Genomic DNA, 25,624 nt, shown 5'->3' with positions numbered 1-25,624 from the left:
GAAATGCGACACAAATACAACAAGAAATCAACTCAAATATGAAAATAATAGAATATTTAAGTGAAAATAACTTCTTTTTAACAGAAACAATGCATAAATGAGGATAATGGATGCTGGAGGCACAAAATACCACCAGACGGAGGCCTGAGTTTGGTAAGTAACTCCACTTATGCGTACCATTTGCTTTTCTGGGGGTGTTGTGAGGTTAATTCCTACTAAATATCTAGCTAGAATAACAAAAATTCCACATTTCTGTCCATATTTCCTCATTTTTTTTCACCTTACAGATGCTCGAGAAAAATGTGGATGCAAGCTCCTGGATAAAGCATGTAGTTTCTGATTGGCTTACAACTCGAAGAAGGCGGGACTTGATAATCGTCTAAATCACATAAATTGTTCATTAAGGAATACAAGCAGTACATGCAGTATGATTAACGAAGATCTCTTTTCTCTTCAACATCAGTAATCAATCAGATACAATAGATATAAACGTGTTGCATTCAGTGTTAATGTAAAATTAATGTTTTCTTAAAAACTACAAAGGAATCAAAAATAAGATAATTGCACATGTTGCATTAAAATAAAGTACAAAAGCATAACAATCCGCCATTTAAAATTAACTACACATTTGCCTGTGGAATTTATTTCAAAGAGTTCGTTTTCCATATCTACTAACATCATGAAAATATTTGCAACCTTGTCTATTTTAGTCGTATTGCTTTATACTTGGAAAGCTTTAGCAAATCCAGATGATACTGATACTTATCTTCTAGAAAATGATGAAGGTCACGTAGCTTATGAGCGAGATCGATCAGGTAAGTAACAGCATCATACTTTTAACTACAATTTTAATCACTTACATTATTTATCTTGTTATTGGTTTGGCCTTCCATTAGGTTTCAATTTTATTTTGATTTGAGAGTCAATGATGAGTCTAAAATAGGCAAAACGCAGATCCATATGCCTGGTTTCTTTCATGAGATTGTTGTATGTTCCATAGTTCTGTAAAAGGTGGGTCATGTAAGCAATAGTTATTTACTATATATGTAAAGATAAATAATTTGAGTTGAAGGTTACTAGCTACTTTTATATCTAAAAGATGTATTCTTATTTTTATTGATCTAGTACACATTTTTGTTTAGGTGCTAGCCGAAGCTCGCCTCCGGGTGCGGGATTTTCTCGCTGTGTTATAGACCCATTGGTGGCCGTCAGTTGTTTTCTGCTCTTTTGTCAGGTTGATGTCTCTTTGACACATTCACCATTTCCATTCTCAATTTTATTATGCTAAGATTTTTACTACACGTTCGTGATAATATGACAAATGATGGAGGATACGTGTCTGGATAATTGTGAGTCTGCTGTCAGTTTGATCTAAGTAGCAAATACTTTTAATTTTACTAACGTATAATTTGCCTACGGTAATTGTTCTTTGCTAATATTACTTTTCATTTCAATTTAAAAAAAAAACGTGTATGGTGTAATGGTGTATGGTATATGGTGCAATGGTAGAAGGTGTATGGTGCTATGGTGCTATGGTGTATGGTGTTAGGGGAATGGTGTAATGGTGTAACGTGCGATCGGGAATGGTGTGAATGAATGATGTACGACATTTAAAACTATGCAAAATATTGATAAGAACCGATTTTTAATTTCATACATTAATGTTGTGATCAAAATTCGTTTTTTAAAATAAATAAATAATTTTGTAGTCGCACGCTTTCTTTGAAATTAAATTGCATTAAGTTGTAATGTGTAAGGTGTATGGTGCAAAGGTGTAACGTGTATGGTGTAATGGCACAAGGTGTATGGTGTAATGGTGAATGGTGAATGGTGTAATGGTGTATGGTGTTAGTGGGAAGTTTACACCATCCAAGGACTGTACTCTGGCAATATCAGGAAACGATCAATATCAGCCAAAGGATATTGCCTAATCGTTCAATACAAGTCTTGAATACAATTATCTCGAAAACTATTTTAAATCACATATCACAATTGATTCAATAATGGTACAAAGTCATTTATTTTATATATACTAAAGTAAGTATGAGATATACGACTCTAACAGCTACCCAACGACGCAAAATACCCTAGGCATTCGAAGGACAGTATACCATTTTCAATAATAAACAGGCTTCTATGAAAAAAAAACAAAAAAAAAACACGTTTTAAATCGCACCAGTCAACAAGCCAAGGAAATATTTTAATAGACGATTTTTTTTATTCCAGATTGTAAAGATCAATGTAAGGCCATCTCTGAGCAAACAGGTAAATGTCATTTGTTATTACGTTAATCATGTTTCGCATTCAGAAAACACTATTCTAAAGTTATATTTAAACAACGTCAATCAAATAAATCTTATACCTTTTTTATTCTAAGACGACATTCCACCAAAAAACATGTAATATTATCAACGTTCTTAAAAAAGTTTTTGGTAACTTGTACAAAACATATAATAACCGTCTTTTCAGATTGAAAAAAAAAACCTAACGTGTATTGTCCTTGGTACCTTTTTTATAACCAAAAAAAAATGAATACATTCAATGTCGCATGTTTTAAATTTCCACTTATCATTTTTGATTTGAAGACAAAAAGTTTACAGATTTTAGTCAATTTTATATACATTTTAAAAGAATATATTTCGAATAATTATCTCGCAAAAAGATGATTTTTCATGAATGAATAACCGTTTTAAAATAATAAAAAACACAAACAAAAAAACAAAAAAACAAATAGTATTGCGTATCTTATTCATTGGCTCGTGATTTTATTATAAACTGAGTAATAAATTCGCCTATAGATTTTAAAGGAGCAGGATTTGACATGGACGGATGCATACAGCAGTGTTTAGGTAAGTGAATTATCCATTAGGGTTAATTATATATTTTATAAAAGTCGTTATAATAATCTATTGATATTTTCACCAGAGATCTGTCGTCGTTATATATGTATCAAACAAACATGCACGAATAGACGATACGACGAGTTTCTATCACAAAAGAGTTAATTACTTATTGATTGACATTTTGTTGTTATTGAAATTTAACATTTTAGAATTCGTAGTAAACAAGCTTGTCGGAGGAAATATCGCGCATTGTGATTTAACATTTAACAGACGAAAACGATTGTTTATGTTTCTCGTTTCAAAAAACTGAATCTTAAGTAAAGATGTTTTGTAGACACCTTTTTGTTCAAGAAATGATCAAATTGTTTCATCTTGTTCCGACAAAGCCAAATGATATATATGACTACAATTTAAAATTAACCATATGCAATTTCTTTTTAATTTCAGAATACAAAATGAAGAATTAAGGAACATGCAGTATCGTATAAAATAAAAATAAAATAATCTTATCTGTTTCATACCTTTCATCATGTTCATTGACATATAAAACTTCACTAACACTTTTCTAACCTTCAAATATCTGTTATGTACTGTTCTGTTCTATATACACCATATTTTATATTGCTTTAAAAGTTATTTGACCTGGACATACAATAATGATAAAGATTTTTTATAAAACTCTTGCCATGAGTTCCAAAATCAGTATGAGAATTTTGTATTGCACCTGATTGTTAATATTACTGAACGGTACTTTTATTCTGCTTCTGTATAGATATAGTTATGAAATCACGGATATTCTGTTTAGGTCCTTTTTGGTCATATAGCTTTTAACTTATGTATACATCAATGGCTTCTTAATATCGGTTGAGAGCGTTCCACAAATTATTCTGTAGCCCCTCTGCTATTCTTATCCAAGATGTATTCAATATGGCGATAGGTGTTCATGAACTCCGTTGGTCTATGCTTGAAAATAATATTGATTGACATTACTAGCCAAGTGAAAAATGTTTATCTTTATTACGAGTTCAATTCAACGTATGGTGTTAGCGACTAAGCAAGTGATACATTTGTTCTATTACGTCATGAGCTAAAATAGTCATAGCCCCACGTTCACGATACAAATGGGCGGAAGACACCATAGGAATATTCAAACTCATAAGTCGATGACAAACTGACAACGCCATGCCTAAAAACGAAACATGGGGAGATGTCAGGTGCTCCGACAGGGTTAGCAGATACCGCTCTACATGTGACACCCGGATAACCCCTTTTGTGTGACTTCAATTTTGAGTCTGTGTTAGATATTATCTTTATACATGTAACACCACTAGTTGATTAATTATATATCACCTGGTTGAAATATACCACAGAGCCACATCCTATTCCCCCTTTCCTGGCTCAAATAATACATGTACGGGACATGAATAACAGAAATTTCTGTGAACATTGAACCATGGTCATTACAAAAGGCGACAACTAATTCATCCTACAAATTAATATAAAACAATGACAAAACACAAACATTGTTTTCACACATTGTCAACTTAGTACAGGCACAAAATGTGGCAAGGTTAACAATGTGTAGTGTGTGTAAAAACACGGGGTTAAATAAGTGTTGTGTGTGTAAAAACGCTGGATTAAATATGTGTTGTGTGTGCAAAAACCATCGACTCCTTGCCTTTCTACGTTGTTACTGAAATGCATAAAACCTGTCCAGTTCAACTACCATAATAACGGTCATATCTCTAACACGGATAGCATGACACATCTACATCAGATGGGGTATATATATTCATGTTGATGCGACATTTAAGGGCTTTCATTTTCTGATGCTTTACGTGAAAGAGGGTTGCTGCTTACATGAAAGCTATTACGCTTAGGGTTTCAAGTGGGAAAGTTAAAGTCATACCTTCGAACATTTCACGGACGCTATCACGAGTTGGATCACTGGTAAGACGACACATACGTTCCAATCGTGTTCCTTTTTCCCTCAAAAAATTTCATCACCGAGTTATACTAGTTTGTATTAATATGAGACCAGTAATACGACAGGTGCCACATGTAGAACAGGATCTGCTTTCCCTTTGGGAGTGTATAAGATCTCCCCGGTTTTTGGTTGGATCCATGCTGATCAGTTAGATTCTTTATTTTTGAGTTTTGGTTACTGTTGTTTGTCTACTTTGTTAGTTTGGCATTGACATATGAGTTTTAATATGATGATAGGTTAATCTAGTGTTACAGCTAGCTGAATTTTCAACTTGTCTGACAGATGAAAAAGTTCTGTTATTTAGTAAGTGTGAAGACTATGTGTGACTTTTTGTGGTCTTGGCATATTTTTATCGTTGGTTTGATGTTACAGGTATTCGTACCTATATATTCTTTTATTCGTTTTAAGCGGAGTCGATTCAAACTCAATTTGTTACAAGCGTTGTCTATGATAACATGAATAACGTCGTAATAACAGAATCTATTCAGAATAATAGAATGTCACAGAGTCACAGTTTTAAGTTTGACCGTGTCAAAAAATCAAAAGTAACTTTTTATATCAATGTCATAGAATTAAAAGTATCATGGTCTCATAAAATTGAAAGTATCATGTTGTAATAAAATGAAAGGTATCACGGTGCCAAAGCACACATGGTATCACGGTGTCATAGCATTAAAAGTAACACGGTGTCTTAAGATGAAATATATCAAAGTGTCATAGAATTGAAAGTATCACGGTGTTATAAAATAAAGAGTATCACAGTGTCATAGAATTAAAAGTGTCAATGTGTCATAGAATGAAAATTATGACAGTGTCATAGAGTCACATAATCGCAATGTGATAAAATTCAAAGAATCGCAGTGGCTGAGAAATAAAAATATAAAAAGCATAACGGTGTAATAGAATCATTAAAAGTTATTTTCAGCAAAGTTAATGGAAGATTTTGTGAAATCAACTCCGTGGACACATGTTAATTCATACAAAATGTGCACCAGTCCAACGCTTAAAGTTTACACCCCAATCAAATTACAAAAAGCGGCATTTAATTCTGAACATTTAACCTTGGACGCAATATGTTAGTATGATATAGCCAATACTATAGAAATCTTTTACGCAACCGCCTGTCAAAGATTATTGGACAAAAGGTTAAGATGACCACTCTGCATCGGATTATTTTCTTGCTGTCAGAAACAGATTACATAATAGGTATGATCAGGTAATTCAGTAGTAAGCTAGCTGTTAGGTGCATCATGAAATCATTTAGTTAAGGGTGGGATCCTATTAACGGAACAGCTAATAAAAGGCAATAAAATTATGCGTCAATGTTTCTGGAAAATCTCTTTGATCAAATATATTTCATTATCTGAGTTTATTTATTGTGTATTCCGCTTTGATCCCAAGATAATAATGATTTCATGGTTTATCTTACAGATTAGGAAATCAGAGAAAGATTGAACTCATATTGAAGTTGAACACCTGCTATTCTGAATTTGAAGGATGTTTTGCCATACTAGGGAAACTTTTAAAAGTCATTTGCATTAAAATTTACAAAATACAGTATATACCTTTATTTTGCGAAATCAACTGCTCCTACAATTTTCAATCCAGATCTCTGAAACTTCACACATATTGAAATTGTGCACCTGCAATTTTTAATTGTTTGAGGTGTTTTTCCCCATTTTGCCAAATTTGTGAAAACATTTTTCAGCAAAATGAACAAAAGATGGCGATGATATTTTGATATTTTATGACATCATAAACTACTGTGTTGATGGTTAAACGTCCAACAGCAGTGGATATAGGACCACAGGGTTGTCTGTCCTTTGTCCTATAAAATCGTATTTTTTTCATTTCAAACTCAATTTCGGTTTCAGAAAAATTATTTGGGTTAGATAAAATACATTTAACAATCCACTTTTGTGTTTTGCATAGTCATCTAATGTTTGTCGTAAACGTTTTTTAACATGAATAACTTGGCAGTTGTCACTGAATATTTTCTTCGGGTTCTTGTTTGCTATGTGATGTTCAGACCTTCAAATTTGTTTTTGATATTACTAACATTGCTTATTTACCTCTGCTGGGTACTTGCATGAAAATACGAAAAATGTTTTTTTTTTAATATGCGGTATTAAATCTCAGGAAATCATTTAAATTAAAGTATGTATCTCCTTCGTGCAAAGCTTTGATTTCGTGTCTGTGTTTGGATATACTTCTTTGTTTGAAAACCAAGGATGTATAAGAACCAAAACAGTTGAAGAGCTAAATGACAAAAAAGTGCCCAAACAAACTCCCGATTGTGTCTGTAAAATTTTCAATTGCTACCACTTTTAACCTTTGGTCTGAAAGTGTCTATGTATGCAGCAACCCTTCATGATAGGAAACTGATGTACTGATAAATTGTATTAACTTGGATTCATGGTATTGATTCATGGTATAGATTGCAGCAGGTTATCACGCACGACGTGTGTCACTAGTTGATCCGGAACTTTATGGAAATGCCAGTACCAAGTCAAGAATATGACAGTTGTTTTCCATTCGTTTGATGTGTTTGAGTTTTTGATTTGCCATTGATAAGGGACTTTCCGATTTGAATTTTCCTTGGAGTTCAGTATTTTTTTTATTTTACTTTTCACTTGTGTTTAGTTTTCATTGTAATGCTTTGTGGATTATAAGACGTCTTTTCGTTCTTTTAACTTGTTTGGAATGTCGTGCTGTCTGTCTCAGACAGGTGTTTTTTTACAACAATTTACAAACCACTACACAGAAAAACTAGAACTTGGGCAACGTGGACAGGGGTTCAACTCATATACTGTCAGTTAAATCTCTGCTAGTGGCATCCATCTTTTCAATGGCAAGTACTAGTAATTGCAATATGATGTATCATAAAGGAGAAAAAAAACAGCATTTGTGACTACAATAAGTTGAACAAATCAGTGGCAATTTTTGACACATATATTCCATAATAATATTAAGTACAAATTTGATGTGCATTTCGACAATTAATTACTCTTCAATGTGCTCGAGGCTTAACTATTTGAAAATCCTAAACATGGTACAGACGTTGAAAAGCTGATAAAACCAAAAAATTACCAACAGTAAGCCAAATCCGACAAAGGAATTACGGAATACTAGCTACTGCCCTGGTGAACTCTCGGAGACTAACAGTCCACATGTAGAGGTGAGGAGACAGTGTTAGTTATAACTTAATACTCATCAGTATCAGTTTTCTGCACCAGATGCACATTCTGACAATTAATGTCTATTCAGTTATACTCGAGGCCAAAATCCAGAAGTAATAAAAGCGTTGACGATCTAATAAAAGCAAAAGGGACCAAATATAAGTCAAACCAGACAACGAATCAGAGATTATCGTTAGAGAGATGCCTTCTTTAAATTAGAATGATTTCCAACTTATTGTATTTGTTTTTTCATGCCAATACCAAGGAACAAACTCAAACCAGAAAAAAAAATCAGAACTATATGAAAATAAGGAGATGTGGTACGAATGCCAATGAGACAAATATCCAGCAAAGTTCAAATGAAGTGGATGTAAGCAATAATAGGCAACCGAACGGACTTCAACAATGAGAAAAACCCATAGCGTATGGTCGACTATAAAAGGTCCCGATATGAAAAATATAAAAAAATTGAAGTGAGAAAAACTAACGGCCTAATTTATAACAAAACAATTTACGAAAAACAAATATGACAGACATGAACCAACGAAGGAGATATTTTTTAATTTGAATATCTATTTTAAAAAAATTCTCAATTTTACTGCAAATTTTTAATAAAACAATAGCCGTATTTTTATGTGATACAGTCGGGACTAACAGTCTACCTCCAAAAAGATCGACCGAGTGGTAGAAATGAGAGCTAGACTAACCTAAGATGATTTTGGCTATACCTTTAATGTCCCTGCTGGTCATATAGCTCGTAACATTTCTACAAATTTAACAAGAGTCTGCTCGTAACATTTCTACAAAGTTAACACAGGTCTGCATCTGACACAAAAACTGCTCCAACAGAGTTATGAGGCAGAACACGAATTGGCTAATTGGTACGATATATCGGTGTCTCCACAAATAAGGAACCAGATATTGTATAAAGTTTTAATTGGTCCATAGTAGGGAGTTGTCTGATTGGCAATTATACCAAAATGTTAATGTTTATATATTTTCAAATAAAAGTAAAGAATTTGCCTTGCAGATGGCTCGACCTGTGAATATAAGGAAGTTAACCTTCTCGTTTAAAGATGATCAAACTCTAGTTTCGATACTCATTTTGTAGAGCACATCATAGAGAATCTAAATGGATGGTGGTGGTGGGTGTCTTTCATGTCTTTATTCTTTAGTTTTTAGGCCATTTTTCTCTATTCTTTTGATTTTGCGATTTGATAAGGGACTTTCAGATTTGAATTTTCCTTGGAGTTCGGTATTTTCGTTATTTTACTTTTTTCTTCATATTTTTTGCCCATTGTTCTCCATTCTTTATATTAAAGCACCTCACTAGTCTCTATTCTTTTTTTTTTGGTCCATTTTTTTGTACTCTTTTTTTTTTTGGTCAATTTTTCCCAATTATTTATATTTTTTGCCCATTATTCTCTATTTTGTAAACCCCTATCTACATCCTCACCATAGGTAACTATGTTAACGCTTACACGTCTACTAGCTTTAACAACACTATTGTTGATAGTACCACATATGATTTTGTACATTTATTAAATTCAGATGTTTTAAACTATGTAAGTCGGAGAAGACAAGAGCTGAACTAAGGTGACGATAATTTGCTGATGCTCAATTGTCAGGTTTCGATCAAGAAGAGACGTATCAAGGTTACTAGGAAACTGAGGAAATCGAATTAACTCTACAAAAAATGTGATACCGGGCGCGTTGAAAAGTGTCTCTTGCTATGCATGCATCACCCTCCATTCGAATCCCTACGACAAAAATGTTATGATTCGGGAAGAGATTAGGAGACAGTCAGAAGAGGAAAAGAGAATTGAGGATTTTACAGAGAAGTACAGTGATGATTATCCTTTAACAGAACTTTGCCATATTACTACTTTCAGATTTGCAGAAGACAGGAGTTGGTCATGGTGATTGATACAAAAAAGTCAGATCATACTTTTAATTTAGTTTATTGTCGACATTATGAGTTTAAATATCCTTTTGGTATCTTTCGCCTCTCTTTCAAATACTAGTAGATTGTTTATTGCAGATGACTCGGATAAACAGTCTTCAATTACATTAAAATCTCATAAACTTCACGGGATCGTGAGGACACAGTCAGGGGAGAAAATATTTTAAATTATTGTTCCTAGAAAAATTAAAAAAAGACAGTTTTGACATTACATGCATTAGGTCATGATATATACTATAAAAAGTTTATGACTATGAAACATTTCCACTGGCCAAGAATATTAAGTGTAATTGCTTAGTTTTAATGGTCATGTCCGGAATGCCAGAGATGGGTTAAGAAAGGTAGAGTTGCTAAAGATCCACTTATCAGTAACAATTGCATCGTTTACCAATATATATGTTGTTGGTCAACTTCCTTTATCTTAACATAGATATATATATATGTTTGTACAGACTATGCATCCAGGTACCCATAAACATTAATTGGCTAACCAGAAGGCAGAAACCGTTGCAGAAACCTTAATCTAGCTGTTATCGACAGTTGTGTTGCAAACGAAATGCTGACAGAATAAAGGTTGAGTTTTTTTCCGACCTTATGGTTCAGGTATATTAATTATTATCAGTTCATTAAATGTGCACAACACCGTATCATCTAAAAATATATGCTCAGAATCTATCCGAAAACATGGGACAAATACATACAACATACAGAAAAGTTCTAAGTAAAACTACAGGTTTATGTCGTTTGAGTCCAAGGAACACTTGCCACACTTAAAGAAAAATGAAGTGAACTTTTTGAAATTATTTTTTTTAAAGTGAAATGAGGGAAAATCTTCCACAGATGACAAAGTAAGTTGGACAGATCGAGAAAGTGGTCAAACAAAAACAGAATATATTTTCTAAAAAAAAAAAAAAAAAACAAAAAAAAACAAAAACTCAAGAGCAAGACAGTTTTGAATAAGACGAAAGGTTTAATTCCAACATATACATATAAGTTGCTTACTAGTTGGAAAGAACATACGATATAAAGTCAAGATCAGTTTTGTTGGTTCGTACTTCAGCAAAGATGTTTCACACTTATATTTCTAGAATTCAGTAGGACATGATTGATGATCTTGAAAGTAGCAATAGTTAAATACGCTTTAATGAATCGAAGCAATCGGTTTTGCGTGGAGTATTGTTCTTTGATATAGGGGACATATTTCGATCCTAAACTCATGTCCCGTATAGACGAGACAAAAATATGTATTCCAAGGCTTCCTGACATATCATTTAATGCTCAGACATTCCCAAAGATATCTTAATGTATTAAAGCAAAACAATGCTCAATTTTCAAGAGGCGGCGTTATATGGCCAATCGTTGTTTGTCTTGATTATTGACCAAGATCTACCAAAATACTAGCTACGAATGTTATTTTAATGTATGATAACAATACAAGTATTTCTGTAAGAAGGCGGAAAGTGCTATACATGTGTCCATGTAACGTTTCATGTAACGATATTTTTGGAAGTAATTTGGTTTAAAAATGCTGTTTATATTCTTATCTAAACAGTTATAATTCCATATTTTGATGTGACATTTATATCAACTGGGGGAGGGGGAAGGGAAGAGGGATTCATACATGTGTAAATTCTACAATTATATAGAAATTGAATTTATATTCAGGAATGTATCACATTCAATAAAAAAAGTGAGGTATTTCAAATTAAAAATTTAAAGTTTGTGAAAATTGTAACAAGCAGTTGAAGTTCGATAAACCTTGACGTCTTAAAGCTTGGCCGTCGTCGAAAGGTTATTGGGTTGGCTATGATGAAACTCATATTCATCTGATAACCTAATTAACTACTTTTTTAATGATTTTAATTTGTGTGTTTTATTTGAAATGTGATATATTTTTTTCGTGCATCCTTACAATACTTCATAACAATCATATCTTCTTCTTTTTATACTTACAAACCTTTCCATTGAAAAGAATTATCGTTTATCCATTTCAAATATACAAATCGAAATGATAAAACGGATAAAGACGCATAAAACATAAATAGATTCAGATTTATTATATCAAACATAAGCATTCGACTTTAGACATAACACATTTAAATACTTAAAAATGTTCTCTAATAAAATTACTTTTCGCAGATACAACCTTCAAAGGAGGAGTCGCAACAACCGTCATGGAGGTTATAACGATCATGAACGTAGATTAACAAACAGTCTTTTGGGCTACCAAAAAATCCGTTCGGCTGTCCAGTACCGATTGCTAAGTAATTCATCTTGGCCATCTTTCCATTCCTTATCCATCTCCAATCTACGCCAGAAATATATCTGTTGATGTTACGTCCACCTATGTAGAAACTAAAACCTTTTTTTTTAAAGTAAAGAATTACCAAATTACAGGTATTTAAACAAATGTAGTATATATTAGATTTAACAGTTCACGCCTTCATTGCCGCAAAGTTGTCATTTCAATTCAGAAAATGCTAATGACTTGACCTGATGACAAGTTAGACATCTGCCACTTTAAAGGAAGATAAGAGATGATAAGGGAGAAAGTTTAATAAAGTTTAACGAGAAATTATTTCTTTGGAAAACATTTTAAGATATTACGCAAGGTTAACAATCGTGTAATAGAGAAAAAAAGAATGCCTTCTGTTCATACTTGTGTTTTTATTTAAACTAATACGCTGTGTTTTATATATGAAGTCACCTTTAAAAACACTTGGGCGATTGACTCGAGTTAAATTTCATCACGTACATTTAGAAAGGAAAGAAGTAAACAAATTTACAAATAAAAGGAAGAAAACAATTAAACTCCTTGAAAAAACTATTAACACGTTCACTTTTATGCTGTTTAACGCCACTTACAAATATCTTGACTATATCGTTTTTCCTCATTTGCAGATTTTATCATTCGACTCTACAACCACAATTGGTTGACCATCCTGCATATAAACATAATGGAAGAAGGGATATGGGGGATGAATATGAGACAAACATTTTTAAAACAAAACACTTGTTTAATCAAACGTCTGCATATTGGCAATGGTTTAAAGGTCTTCAATGATTAATATGATAGCAGTAAATGAATACTATCCAAGTCCGAAAAAAAACATTGTTTGAGTTAGAGGCTTTTGCCCTGGATTTATTTACCACATGTCAAATTTTGATGAATTCCTTAATTTTTTGCAAGGAAACGATAACAGCGGATTTCACATTTTAGAGTAAGAACTACTACAGTAGTCACATTGTTAATTCATAGCCGTGTTTGACATATCGATTTATCACAGAGGAAATCGTTTTCTACATTATCATTATTTCATTTACTTTATTATCATTACTTTGATTTACATTTACAGAATGTAAACGGCATAAGAAAAAGGGGGGGGGGGGGGGAGACAGAAGCACCACGGAAACCGATGATAAGTCGCTTAGCAACGCAGAAAACTGAGCAATAACTATGTTTTGAAATATATAACACGAACTCATTTTGTTGTTAAACTATCTATGCAAATAATGACAAATGTGTACTATTCTCCATGTAGGTAATAACAAAACAATTAACTAAACAAACTAAATTATGTAAATTTACCTGTATTCATCTTTTTTAATTCACGTTTTATTAACAGCAATTCATCCAAGGTCTCAAATACTGCCAAGTTTGCACCATGTCTTAAGCATATCGCCTTAGGATAATAATGAAAATATTGTACTAACTACACATAGCAGGTGCATAATAGTTACTCTGAATAATTATGAGATCGTTTAAAATGAATTAAATGTATCAATTACCAACCTTCTTTTATTTTTATATTCGAATATAAGTGACATTAATTGGAAGCAGAACAGTACAAATGTTAAAAATATATAAAGAATAAAAAATTGTGAAAATAAAGAGTATTTTAAAATGTTATTCAAGTGAGGCACATATACAAACACACACATTCTACGTATATAACAAAGGCAGTATCCCATGTCATTTTTTCTTTATTTATAAGGTAGCAACTCTTTCCAATTTTCCTCTAGGAATAACTGCAAGCATCTGTTTGTAAACAAAAATAGTTACATACCCCGCATTAAATAAACTTAGTGACGTCCGAATCTAAACCGTTAAAACGACCGAATAAAACACGAAGTTAAAGAGCTTCAAACGTTGTCTGCAATGGTCTCAAAACACTTGTCTGCCATCAAGTAACAGAAAACACAAAATCTTTTGATCTGGGAAGAAATATCTTAAGAAATCTTGTAATTAAAAAAAATGAAATAACTCTTTGGTCGACTCAATTGAAATTCGTTCAAATCATCGAAAACAACAAGATGATATCTTAAGTATTCAACATATAGAAGAGTTTATAAAGATGTGTTTAAAATAGGAATATAATGTGAAATTATCTCAAAGTTCTGTTCATGTTTAAACAAAAACAAATGTATGACAAATAAAACACAATTAGAGAAAAAAAGAGCGAGTCGACCATAAACATATTTAGTTTGTCGTTTACAGATTAAATTTACGAAACGTAAAACAGCGTAACCAAATTTTAAGTAAAACATACCTGCATGATTGTAGACTACATGTAACTCGCAAAAGACAAAACGCAAAATGTAATAGCAAACATACTAAACAGGAGGAAAGTCTATAAATCAAAAGAATTTTGCATATACATGTATGTTAAAATTGTTGGCATGACACGGGTTATGTTCTTCTCATATATGTTATGATGGTATGATACTAAACCCCTAACGGGAAGGATTGTGCCTGATATTCGCCTGATATTCATATGATGAAGACATAATCCTTCAATCAGTTTAATTGAAGTCTGGAGATGGCATGTCAGTTAACTGCTAGAAGTCTGTTGTTATTTATGTATTATTGTCATTTTGTTTATTTTCTTTGGTTACATCTTCTGACATCAGACTCGGACTTCTCTTGAACTGATGTTTAATGTGCGTATTGTTATGCGTTTACTTTTCTACATTGGCTAGAGGTATAGGGGGAGGGTTGAGATCTCATAAACATGTTTAACCCCGCCGCATTTTTGCGCCTGTCCCAAGTCAGGAGCCTCTAGCCTTTGTTAGTCTTGTATTATTTTTAATTTTAGTTTCTTGTGTACAATTTGGAGTTAAGTATGGCGTTCATTATCACTGAACTAGTATATATATTTGTTTAGGGGCCAGCTGAAGGACGCCTCCGGGTGCGGGAATTTCTCGCTGCATTGAAGACCTGTTGGTGACCTTCTGCTGTTGTCTGTTCTATGGTCGGGTTGTTGTCTCTTTGACACATTCCCCATTTCCATTCTCAATTTTAATATTGTGTCAAGTCTGATATCAAATTTAATTTTTGTGGGAACAGATGTGTGAAATCGATCTAATGATAGGTGATTCTTGGAAGCAACTTGATTATTCAAAGCTACTTCACATGAGCCGTGTGATAAACATAGTAGTGTTGGTGTACCATTTATAAAAATCAACGTTCATTTTATAACACAAACCAGTGTTAAGCATTTGTCTTTACATTTGCACTTAGTATTTAATAAATATACATATAATGCTATAATATTGATCCTGCTACATTTAATTATATTTTTGTAACTAGTTAAATAAATCTGTGATACCATATCAAAAAAAGTATGTTACTCCAATGCAATCTGTCTACAGTAAAGTTTGAGATATACCTAGTGTGTGATATGACAAAAGTAGTGGATTATTTTAAGATCTCATTGTTAGAAAATTTTGTTAGTCAGTACCGAGTTACCTCTTTTTCAATTTTGTATAGTTATGGGGACATTGTAGGTTCACCACACGATAATAAATCTTGGAAAGCAGTAAAGAGGTGGCCTTAGTTTAAAAGTTAATGGATGTAGTCAAGTCTTTAATTTGTAATCATATGTGCCTCCATCAAGGACATGTAAAGAACTTTCTCAGTTTATATTTGGATTCAAAGTTATTCTGTTTAATAAAGAATATTCCAGTAAGAGTTGTGCAAACTGACTTCAGTATAATAAGTATATATCAATTCTACAGGATCATAGTGCTTAGTCCAGTGTTTACATCTTTATTTGTTCATACAGTAATGTTTAAGTGTTGACAAATAACTACTAGTAATCAATAATGGTTTATAGATTTCAATTTTTTAACTGTAAGAAAAACAAAAGTTTTTATGAGAGCTTAATGCATGAGGGTCTGGATTTATGAGAGCTTAATGCATGAGGGTCTGGATGGAGTTTTTATGAGAGCTTAATGGATGAGGGTCTGGATGGAGTTTTTATGAGAGTTTAATGGATGAGGGTCTGGATGGAGTTTTTATGAGAGCTTAATGCATGAGGGTCTGGATGGAGTTATGAGAGCTTAATGCATGAGGGTCTGGATGGAGTTTTTATGAGAGCTTGATACATGAGGGTCTGGATGGAGTTTTTATGAGAGCTTGATACATGAGGGTCTGGATGGAGTTTTTATGAGAGCTTGATACATGAGGGTCTGGATGGAGTTTTATCATTTCTTTATTCTTTATAATTTGTGGCATATTTAAAATTGAGGATGGAAATGGGTAATATGTCAAAGAGACAACAACCCGACCAAAGAGCAGAAAACACCTCAAGGCCACCAATGGGCCTTCAACACAGCGAGAAAATCCTCCAGCTGGCGGCGGGCTTCAGCGGGCCCCTAAACAAAAATGTCTACTTGTTCAAAGAAAATGGACGTCACACTAAACTCCAAAACATATAAATGAACTAAAATTAAAAAACATACAAGACTAACAAAGGCCAGAGGCTCCTGAGTTGAGACAGGCGTGAAAATACGGCGGGGTTAATAGATATAAGAAGATGTGGTATGAGTGCCAATGAGACAACTCATCATCCAAGTCAAAATTTATAAAAGTAAACCATTATAGGTCAAAGTACGGTCTTCAACACGGAGCCTTGGCTCACACCGAACAATAAGCTATAAAGGGCCCCAAAAATTACTAGTGTAAAACCATTCAAACTTAGACTCCGAATAAATAATAAAATTACAGTAACAAAAACATTAATCCGCCCATGTACTATTTCCTGTTAACAATAACATTTGAAGTGAATGGAATATCCGATGAAAAAAATTAAATAACACTTGACGGCATACTTCCGAAGCGCTTTTCTGTATTTACCTGGAACGATCAAAACTATTTGTCTGTCCTTTTTTGCCGATTGCTCTCAATTCTTTATGTAATAGCACCATATCATTCTCTTTTAGTACCTTTCTATTATCTATTCTTCAATGGGTTGTCTTTTCTCTGTACTATTAATTGGTTTTACTCTTTACTTCCTATATTGTGCCCATAACTTTCTATTTTTGGAAACTAATCAAGACATTTATGCATTATCGCCGAATATGTCTTATCAACTTCATTTCACAGGAGTAATACGACGGGTGACCGTTGTATCTAACATTTATATTTATCCAAGCTTTTTCTTTAGTTCGAGTTTTGCTTTTTGTGAACGTTTTGGTTACTGTTGTTTGCCTTACAATCATTTCTGTTTGGACATATTGTTGACTGTTGTTTGTCGCACGTCTTATGTTTTTTTACGTAATGGTATTGCCATCACTTTTATATCAAAAAAAATAAAATGTACAAGAAGTTAATTGTTAACAGCAAAAATTTTGCAATACAATATATCATTCATGATATCAAACGTTTAAAATTGCAGAGATTATTTGTATGTAAGTAAGCACAAAAAATAACAACAACAATAAAACGGAAAATCATTTAACGAAAATACATTGTTGCGCCTGTCCCAAGCAAGCAGCCTCTGCTAGTCGTGTACGTTTTTTAAAAATTTTATTTCATTTATATGTCTCGGATGTATGTACACATTATTATTTAGGGGCCAGCTGAAGCCCGCCTCCGGGTGCGGGATTTTCTTTCTGTGGAGACCTTTTAGTGGCCTTGGGCTGTTTTCTCCTCTTTGGTCGGGTTGTTGTCTCTTTGGCACATTCCCCCTTTTCCATCCTAAATTTATGCAACGATACATACACACGAAAATTACATACATTGTCCTAACCTTTCAAAAGAAAGATAATCAATCATTACCTTAAACAATTCCGAGATGATTGAATTTAAATGTTTTATCAATTAAATGAATAAATAAAATGGGGTTTCTTTCAAGTTATATAAATACTATAAATTGCCAGTTTTACAGTATTAGATGCGAATTACGTCAATTAGAACTAATGCACGATGGCAAAATGTTGGAAAATTCAATATAAAGGGCTTGTTAATCAAATACGACAACAAATCTATTTCAAAGCCCGAAAATGAATCAGAGATTTACATGAGGGCAATATATTTCTTAATTTAAAATATTTACTTTTTAATTTTGTAACAGCAACTTTTAAACTTACTATACAATATATATTTTGCCCCATGTTGAAGATCGGACGTTGACTAATGACTATAATTACATGTATCCTCGTCATTTGGTTTCTGTACATTGTCTCATTGGCAACTACAATATATCTCCTTAGTGTAACATGTATCATCACCTTTGAAACGTTTAAAGGTTAAAAGACGATCTCATCAAGACAACGCAATGCAAATTTCATACAACTATCAGTCTTTTCCCCACGATTGTTTACCCTTCCGGAGTACCTAAGATCACCCCCGGTTTTTTATGGGGTTCGGGTTTTGCTCAGTCATAATTTTCTATACTCTGTTTTATGTACTGTTGTTTATCTGTTTTATTTTGTTTTTTTGCCATGGCATTGTCAGTTTGTTTTTGATTTATGAGTTTGTTAGCTATTATTCGTAAGTTTCTCTGTCCTGTATGTTCTCCCATTTATTTGTATTATAGTCCTGTCATGTAATGTTGTCATTTTGATGTTATATTTAACATTGCCATAAAAGCGGAAGGTTTGGCTAGCCACAAAACCAGGTTCAACCCACCATTTTTTTCTTAAAATGTCCTGTACCAAGTCAGGAAAGTGACCATTGTTATATTATAGTTCTTTTCTGTGTGTGTTACATTTTAATATTGTGTTTCTGTTGTGTCGTAGTTCTCCTCTTATATTTGATGTGTTTCCCTCAGTTTTAGTTTGTAACCCGGATTTTTTTTTTCTCAATCGATTTATGAATTTCGAACAGCGGTATACTACTGTTGCCTTTATTTGAATATCCCTTTGGTATTTTTTGTTTCTCTTTTTTATCATCAGCTAAACAAACATTTTGTAGTTTATAAAATGTTTATTTGCGCAATATATATACTTGAAAAGTAACCATACTTTCGTACACTGATGTTGTTTTACACTTATTTCTAAATTGCAGTTCATTCTGTAGATTCTATTTCACTATCTGTTTCTACAGCTACTACACATAAATCCATCGTCAATAATTGGTTCAAAATCAACGCAGGGTATGTCATTAATATCATCTGTTATAGGGCAAAGTGGTGGTCTGTTACAAACTAAGGCTAAAATAGAATTAGATGATACAAAGCAATGTACTAGTATATGAACAACGGTAAATGAATATGATAGAGCTATTAAGATGTTGACCAAGTGTTAATTAAAGAAAGACCGGTCATTCAATATGGCAAAACCGTTCCGTGGATTAATAGAAGTCAAAGCTTGTCGATGATATGTTAAATGTATAAACACTGTATACACAGGCATAGAAATAAAAATTATCATAACGGGTAGCACTAAATGAGATAAGCATTTCAGTATGCGTTGTTTGAACTTTATTTGAAAATGAAAATTAAACAAAAAATCAGCCTAATAGACATAACAGTATACAAGATAATTCAAAAACGCAAAAAACAAAAAACAATGATCGTGATGTAAGTCCAAATATTCTTAACTCCATATCATAACATAAAACTTGCTATCGTTTCAAAAAGATTCGTAAATCGTACGATTCACTACTGGTCGTAGGATGACTTACCGAACAAGTTTCTGACTGCTTCACATAGGTGTCGGAATCAATCCGCACCGACATTTGATTACGTGTATTATGTGAAAGTCTGAAAATAAAGTCAGCGCGAACCCAATACTGTCAGTTCGTATAAGAACATTTTGGATTTTAAGAAGATCTCTGTACAGCTGATAGAGGGACGAGCTTATTATGAAAGCAAAAGTAGAAATGAAAGCCTCAATGGTAGATGATTGTGATGTCTCCAGTAGAAAATGAAAGCCTCAATGGTAGATTATTGTGATGTTTCCTTTGAATTGTGAGTTAAACCTGTGGAAAACCAATCCCGCAAAGCTAAGTGGTACAATATATCTGGATGACGCGTTCCAACTCCGATGCGCACAAAATCAGTTAGTACTAAGATATATGATCAAACCGTTTCAAACAAACTTTTTCAGGCAGATGAAGAAAAAACAAAAAAAACACAGAAACTCTTTAAAAGTAAGCGTACATATTTTTTGATATGCTGCAAGCCTCTCTTATATAATGGTTTATCTTTTTTAAATGTCTTTCTATAGTTTATTCATTAATCTATATCAGGACAATTTGTTTCAACTGGGACTAACATTGCTAATAGAAGTTATCTTTTGGTCCTAGGTTGCTTTTTTATTTATTTTTAATAGAGCTCCCATTTTTATATTTGAAATATGAAAGTATTCAACATACAATTTGTATTTTTTTTACAAACCCTGAGAGATCAATAGATATACACTGGCATGTGCCTTACACGTGTCACACTTATTAAGTCAATACAAAAATTCCTTATCAAGGGTCTTCTATGACCATTCATGCATTTTTGCGTATCTGGATATTTTATTCCCAAGTTTCCAGAGATTAAAATGTGACGCATTTGCAAGACTATAACTCAGACGGCACTTTTGGTCAGGTACGATTATAAAATTTGGAATTGTTTTATGAAACACTTTGACTACAGCGTTTAAAAAGCTTCAAACTCTTGACTTTATTATATAAATTAATGAACAATTGTCTATTTGCTTGTCGGAATCATGATGGAAAATTTATAAAATTTGGCTGTTAAACATTTGTTTTTACTAAAAAAGGTGTCACCAAGTTTTGGAAACCCCAACTCACATTTGACAAAGTTATGCTGTAATATTTAGTCTAATAATCTATCTTAATATAAAACATTAAGTTTTGTTTCATTCATGGTCATGGCTACTACATTTTAAGTGTAAAAAATCTTCTACATCCTGTTGATACTTATATTTTGGCATAACATAAGGTCACGTTTCTAAGTCTATTTATGACGTTTTTACACTAATTGCATATAATTAAATAAAATTATAAAAAGAATGAGATGTGGATAATCGCCAATAAGACAGATATACACCAGTTGACGTGGATGTATCAGTCAATTAATGTCACCGTGCGTCTTCAGCGATGATAAACGGCCGCAAAGTTTACTTTTGTGGCATTTTTGTCAAAAAGAAGCACGATTGCAACTTAATTTATACCTACGAAAACTTGTAGTTTTTAATTAAATTTTGTCAGCTTTTTGAAAATTGCAACAACATTATACTTATATGAAATTGATTCATATTTTCCCCCAAACTGAAACAGAACAGTTATGTTCAATTTTAGAGTAAAAGAGCAAATATATGTTTTGTTATCATAAACTGTATTTTGATTGATTTTAATTTGCTTTCGCCCTTTTAACAATTTCATTATATTTTTCTTAGCCTCGTTTTATTTTGTTGGTTTGTTTCTTTTATTTTTGTTTCACTTTATTTCGAATTTTAAATACACTCTTATGCAATAGGTCAATTATATTAGTCATATAGAGTATTGCTCCGTGTTAAGGGCCGTACTTTGACCTATAATTGTTTACTTTGTACACATTGTGACTTGCATGGATAGTTGTCTCATTGGCACTTATATCACGTCTTCTTATTTATATACACAATGCATATTTTAAACAGTTTTCTTATAGACTTCGAACATGAATTCTATTATGATCAGTACAGCCAGCGGAATATTTCAGAGTGTTCACTTGTTTAAAAGTTTGGTGTGATTTGTGTCTCGTTAACGTTCACCCAACATCCGTTTATATAAACAGTTTTTGTAGTTTCATCCTAATTTGTCTTGGATAGATACTCTATTTACATAAATCTATCGGTATATATTCCATTTCATTAATACGCAACACCACGAATAGAGTAAATGATTATGAAATGTCTGTCTGATCGCTCTATCAGGAGAGTATTTATTTCCATAATTTTTTTTCTATTGAAGTGCACGATGAAAAACACGTATTAAACTTGACAGTTTACTGTTTTGGTTTCTTTATTCTACACCCGTCAAGGGAGATAAACTGTTTATTGGGACAGAATGGCAGGAACTGAAAAATTTAGGAATAAAAGTATTTAATACGCACAGACGGAGTGAAATTACATGACAAATCTAAGACTCCAATCATCTTAACCATTGGTACGTTTATTTATTCAATGTATATCTTTAAAACCTGTGTCTAGTTGTTTCTCTTATCTCTTATAGTTAAATAAAGGCAACAGTATTTTACCGCTGTTCAAAAGTCATAAATCGAGTAAGAGAAAACAAACCCGGGTTACAAACTAAAACCGAGGAAAACACATCAACTATAAGAGGAAAAAACAACGGAACAACAGAAACAATGAAGTGAACAAAAACAAACGCCAACATACATAGAAACGAACTATTTGATAACGACTGCCATAGTCCTGACTTGGTACATGACATTTGAAGGAAAAAATGGTGGGTTAAACCTCGTTTTATGGCTAGCCAATCCTACCGCTTAAATGTTAAAAAAAATCACTAAAATGACAACACTACGTGACAGAAATACAGCACAAACACACGCAAGAACACTCATTACAGAGAAGCGCAAAAAATCAATAATATAATAGCCGATACAACATGTAAACCGCAGAATAGCAACAACCATCTTCCATTAAAGTAAAGATTGTTATATTATGCATAAGACATGTCACATATTCCTCCGCTATTTGCAAAGATTTACCACTGACTTGATCCAGATGGTAATTTGCCCGTAAATCGTAAACTGTAAATATTTGTGAAAATGTCACATATCTTTAACATGTCTTACGACTTATTTCACGATTTACCACTTTTTGTGAAACGAATAAAAGAAACACCAACTATAGTGATCTTCTTCGGTAAGTGAATATTACTTTCAATGAATGAGATGATATTCAAATGCTTACGTTACTTGCATACTGTTGGTCTTTGCATATTAAGGACAAACACACAAGCTACATGTACGTATGCTTCACGAAAAGATCTTACGTGAATTATACTGAAATGTTCATGACGTACGATTTTTTTTTATTCTTAAGATTTTTTTATGAATAGTCACTCGAATTTTTGCGAATAGAATAATAAGTCCAAACACAAAATAGCTGCGAATTTATACAATCACAGCTAAACGGATGCTCCATTTACCTGCATCTGTTTTACCGTACGACGAGGGAAATAGGAAACTATAATTTTACATGACAGTTAAGTTTTGTTGTTATTGAAAAAGACAAAAATGTTAATATTAGCACTGCATTATTTTAAGGTATCAATTCACATGAGACAATACATATTATGAAGTATATGAAACTTACGTGCCGAAATCACTGTTAAAAAGAAATAGATTATAATTTAAGTAATAACAAAAATGCTTCATTAATTTTAAATGTCTGTAATTACTAATAGACTTACAACGCATAAAGCGTTATCTCTTGATATTGAATTAACAAGTATGAACATTTTCGATCTCAAGGATTCTTATAAAATTTTGTATGTATCCTGAAAATAACTAAAAAGGTAAAAAACAAAAATGTCGAAGTAGAAGGAAAATTCAGAACGGAAAGTCCCTTATCAAATGGCAATATCAAAACCTCAAACTTACTGTGATATTCCTGGATTGGTACAGGCATTTCCTTATGTAGAAAATGGTGGATTAAACCTTGTTTTGTAGCTAGCTAAACCTCTCACTTGTATGACAGGTGCATAAAGGCATATTAATTTAGGACATTTGAATACATATTGTTATTGAAATCCTTTTCGAGATAGCAACTTTTATATACGAAACAGTTTCAATATATGAAATACTCGTTAAGATCGCATAAAAAGTTCAGAAATATGTATCTCGAAATCCTACCCTGCAAAAGTTATATGTTCTAGATACTGAAATATCCGTTTTATTGATATGAAATAGGAAGAGGTAACCGACTTGGTTTTGCAAGTATAAATTGTTAAAAAAGCGACGAAAGGCATACGTAACGTGACGTCATGACTGCAGTATTTATCGAAATGTTATTTCCCAACGTTTTAAGATGTAACATAATCAATTCAATGATATACATAGTAATAAAACACGGCACTTTTAGTAGCAATACATATTATTGCATTTAAGTTTTAAAGAAAATTCGAATGACAGGTATTGAAGAGAAAGAAATTGAAGATAAACATGTGTTTGCGATAATAACGTTCATCCAATTAAACCTTTTACTTTTTTCTACAGAATATTCAGTATGCCATATCTCAAACAGTATAAAAGTAACCAAACTGGTTTTTACCAAAATCTATGTGATCGCCCATGTTCGTACCTGTTAGCTTAACTTTGGGGGACTGATGACTGCTGTTTCACAAAAACAGGTGATTAGCGAGTAAAACATTTATCTTCAATAGTGTTGGACATAGCTATATCAATATCTTAAAACAACTATCGGAAATTATTTGCCTATACGTTTAAATGCGTTTTGATTATCTATGGAATGTGTTTGTTTTCTAAAAATTCTTAGACAGATACACACTTGGGGATGTATTTTTGAAAAACAGTACGCCGGGGAGCTCTTGTCAGTTTGTCTTGAGACCCCGTTCTATTGAAATACTAATTTGAAATATTTTTTCAAGATAACATTGTTTTTCTGTTTGATTTCCTCCTGATATTTTTACTTACTTTGTCTTGCACGCTCGACTGAAAAAAAAATATGTTTCTTTATTCCTATTTTACTGGCGGACATGACAATTGGTTATTATCATATATAAATGATTAATCCATTTCTAATGTTTCGAAAATAGACCTCCACTAAAATATAAACTGAACGAAGTTATAAAGTTTGTATAGATGAACATTCCCTCCGACCATATTTTCAAAGAACTTTAATAGTACATCAACAATCATTTTAAGTATTTCGGGATTATGATTATCTGATAAACCTGGAAAATAAACACTTGCTAAATATCGAAGGTCAATATAACGAGGATAGAAAGACAATGCATTGCTAAAAGGAAGAAAAGCTTAGATGAAAAACAAAAAGTGCATTTTTGATCAATTCTAAATACCAGAGGAACGTCGAAGACTTGGGAGGGAATTGACGTTAAATTTTTAACACAAGATATATTTACTAGGAATTTTGGACATTCTGATATTAGTGATATCAACTTGATTATACTTAATTAGAGAAGTACCACTTTCTTAATCGATATGATATAGATGTACTGAGAATGGACTTCCGACTTTATATCTTAAATTACACAAAAATAATACAAATTTCATGTAGATGGTTCAATGAATTATCTGCATCATGTGCATCCGAGAGCAAATGTTTTAAAAAAAACAAACACAATAGAATTCATAAAAGAATAATTCTAAAACAGAACATATATAATGTACATCAATCCTTTTCTGTTTTCCTTGATTGTGAC

At 32.5% G+C, this 25,624-nt stretch overlaps 1 protein-coding gene and 1 long non-coding RNA gene across 2 annotated transcripts in view; both read right to left on the bottom strand.

Annotated features, from left to right (window-relative positions):
* Positions 1-12,013: 12,013 nt before the first annotated feature.
* LOC127719041 (uncharacterized) lies at positions 12,014-14,722 on the bottom strand. The gene is made up of 3 exons (XR_007990130.1): positions 14,523-14,722; positions 13,562-13,655; positions 12,014-12,327 (listed from the first exon to the last, which is right to left on the bottom strand). It is a non-coding gene; the product is annotated as an uncharacterized LOC127719041 (long non-coding RNA).
* A 4,565-nt stretch (positions 14,723-19,287) lies between these two features.
* LOC127718685 (uncharacterized) overlaps positions 19,288-25,624 on the bottom strand; it is a 150,820-nt gene continuing 144,483 nt past the window's right edge. The window contains exons 8-9 of the mRNA XM_052224740.1: positions 23,536-23,547; positions 19,288-19,409 (exon numbers count right to left, since the gene is read on the bottom strand). Coding sequence (XP_052080700.1) covers positions 19,288-19,409; positions 23,536-23,547 — 134 coding nt within the window. The remainder of the gene's footprint in view (positions 19,410-23,535; positions 23,548-25,624) is intronic.

The sequence above is a fragment of the Mytilus californianus genome, unplaced genomic scaffold (genome assembly GCF_021869535.1).
Source record: "Mytilus californianus isolate M0D057914Y unplaced genomic scaffold, xbMytCali1.0.p SCAF_10, whole genome shotgun sequence".
NCBI classification, from domain to species: Eukaryota; Metazoa; Mollusca; class Bivalvia; order Mytilida; family Mytilidae; genus Mytilus; species Mytilus californianus.
This window is presented reverse-complemented; position numbering and strand designations above follow the sequence as displayed.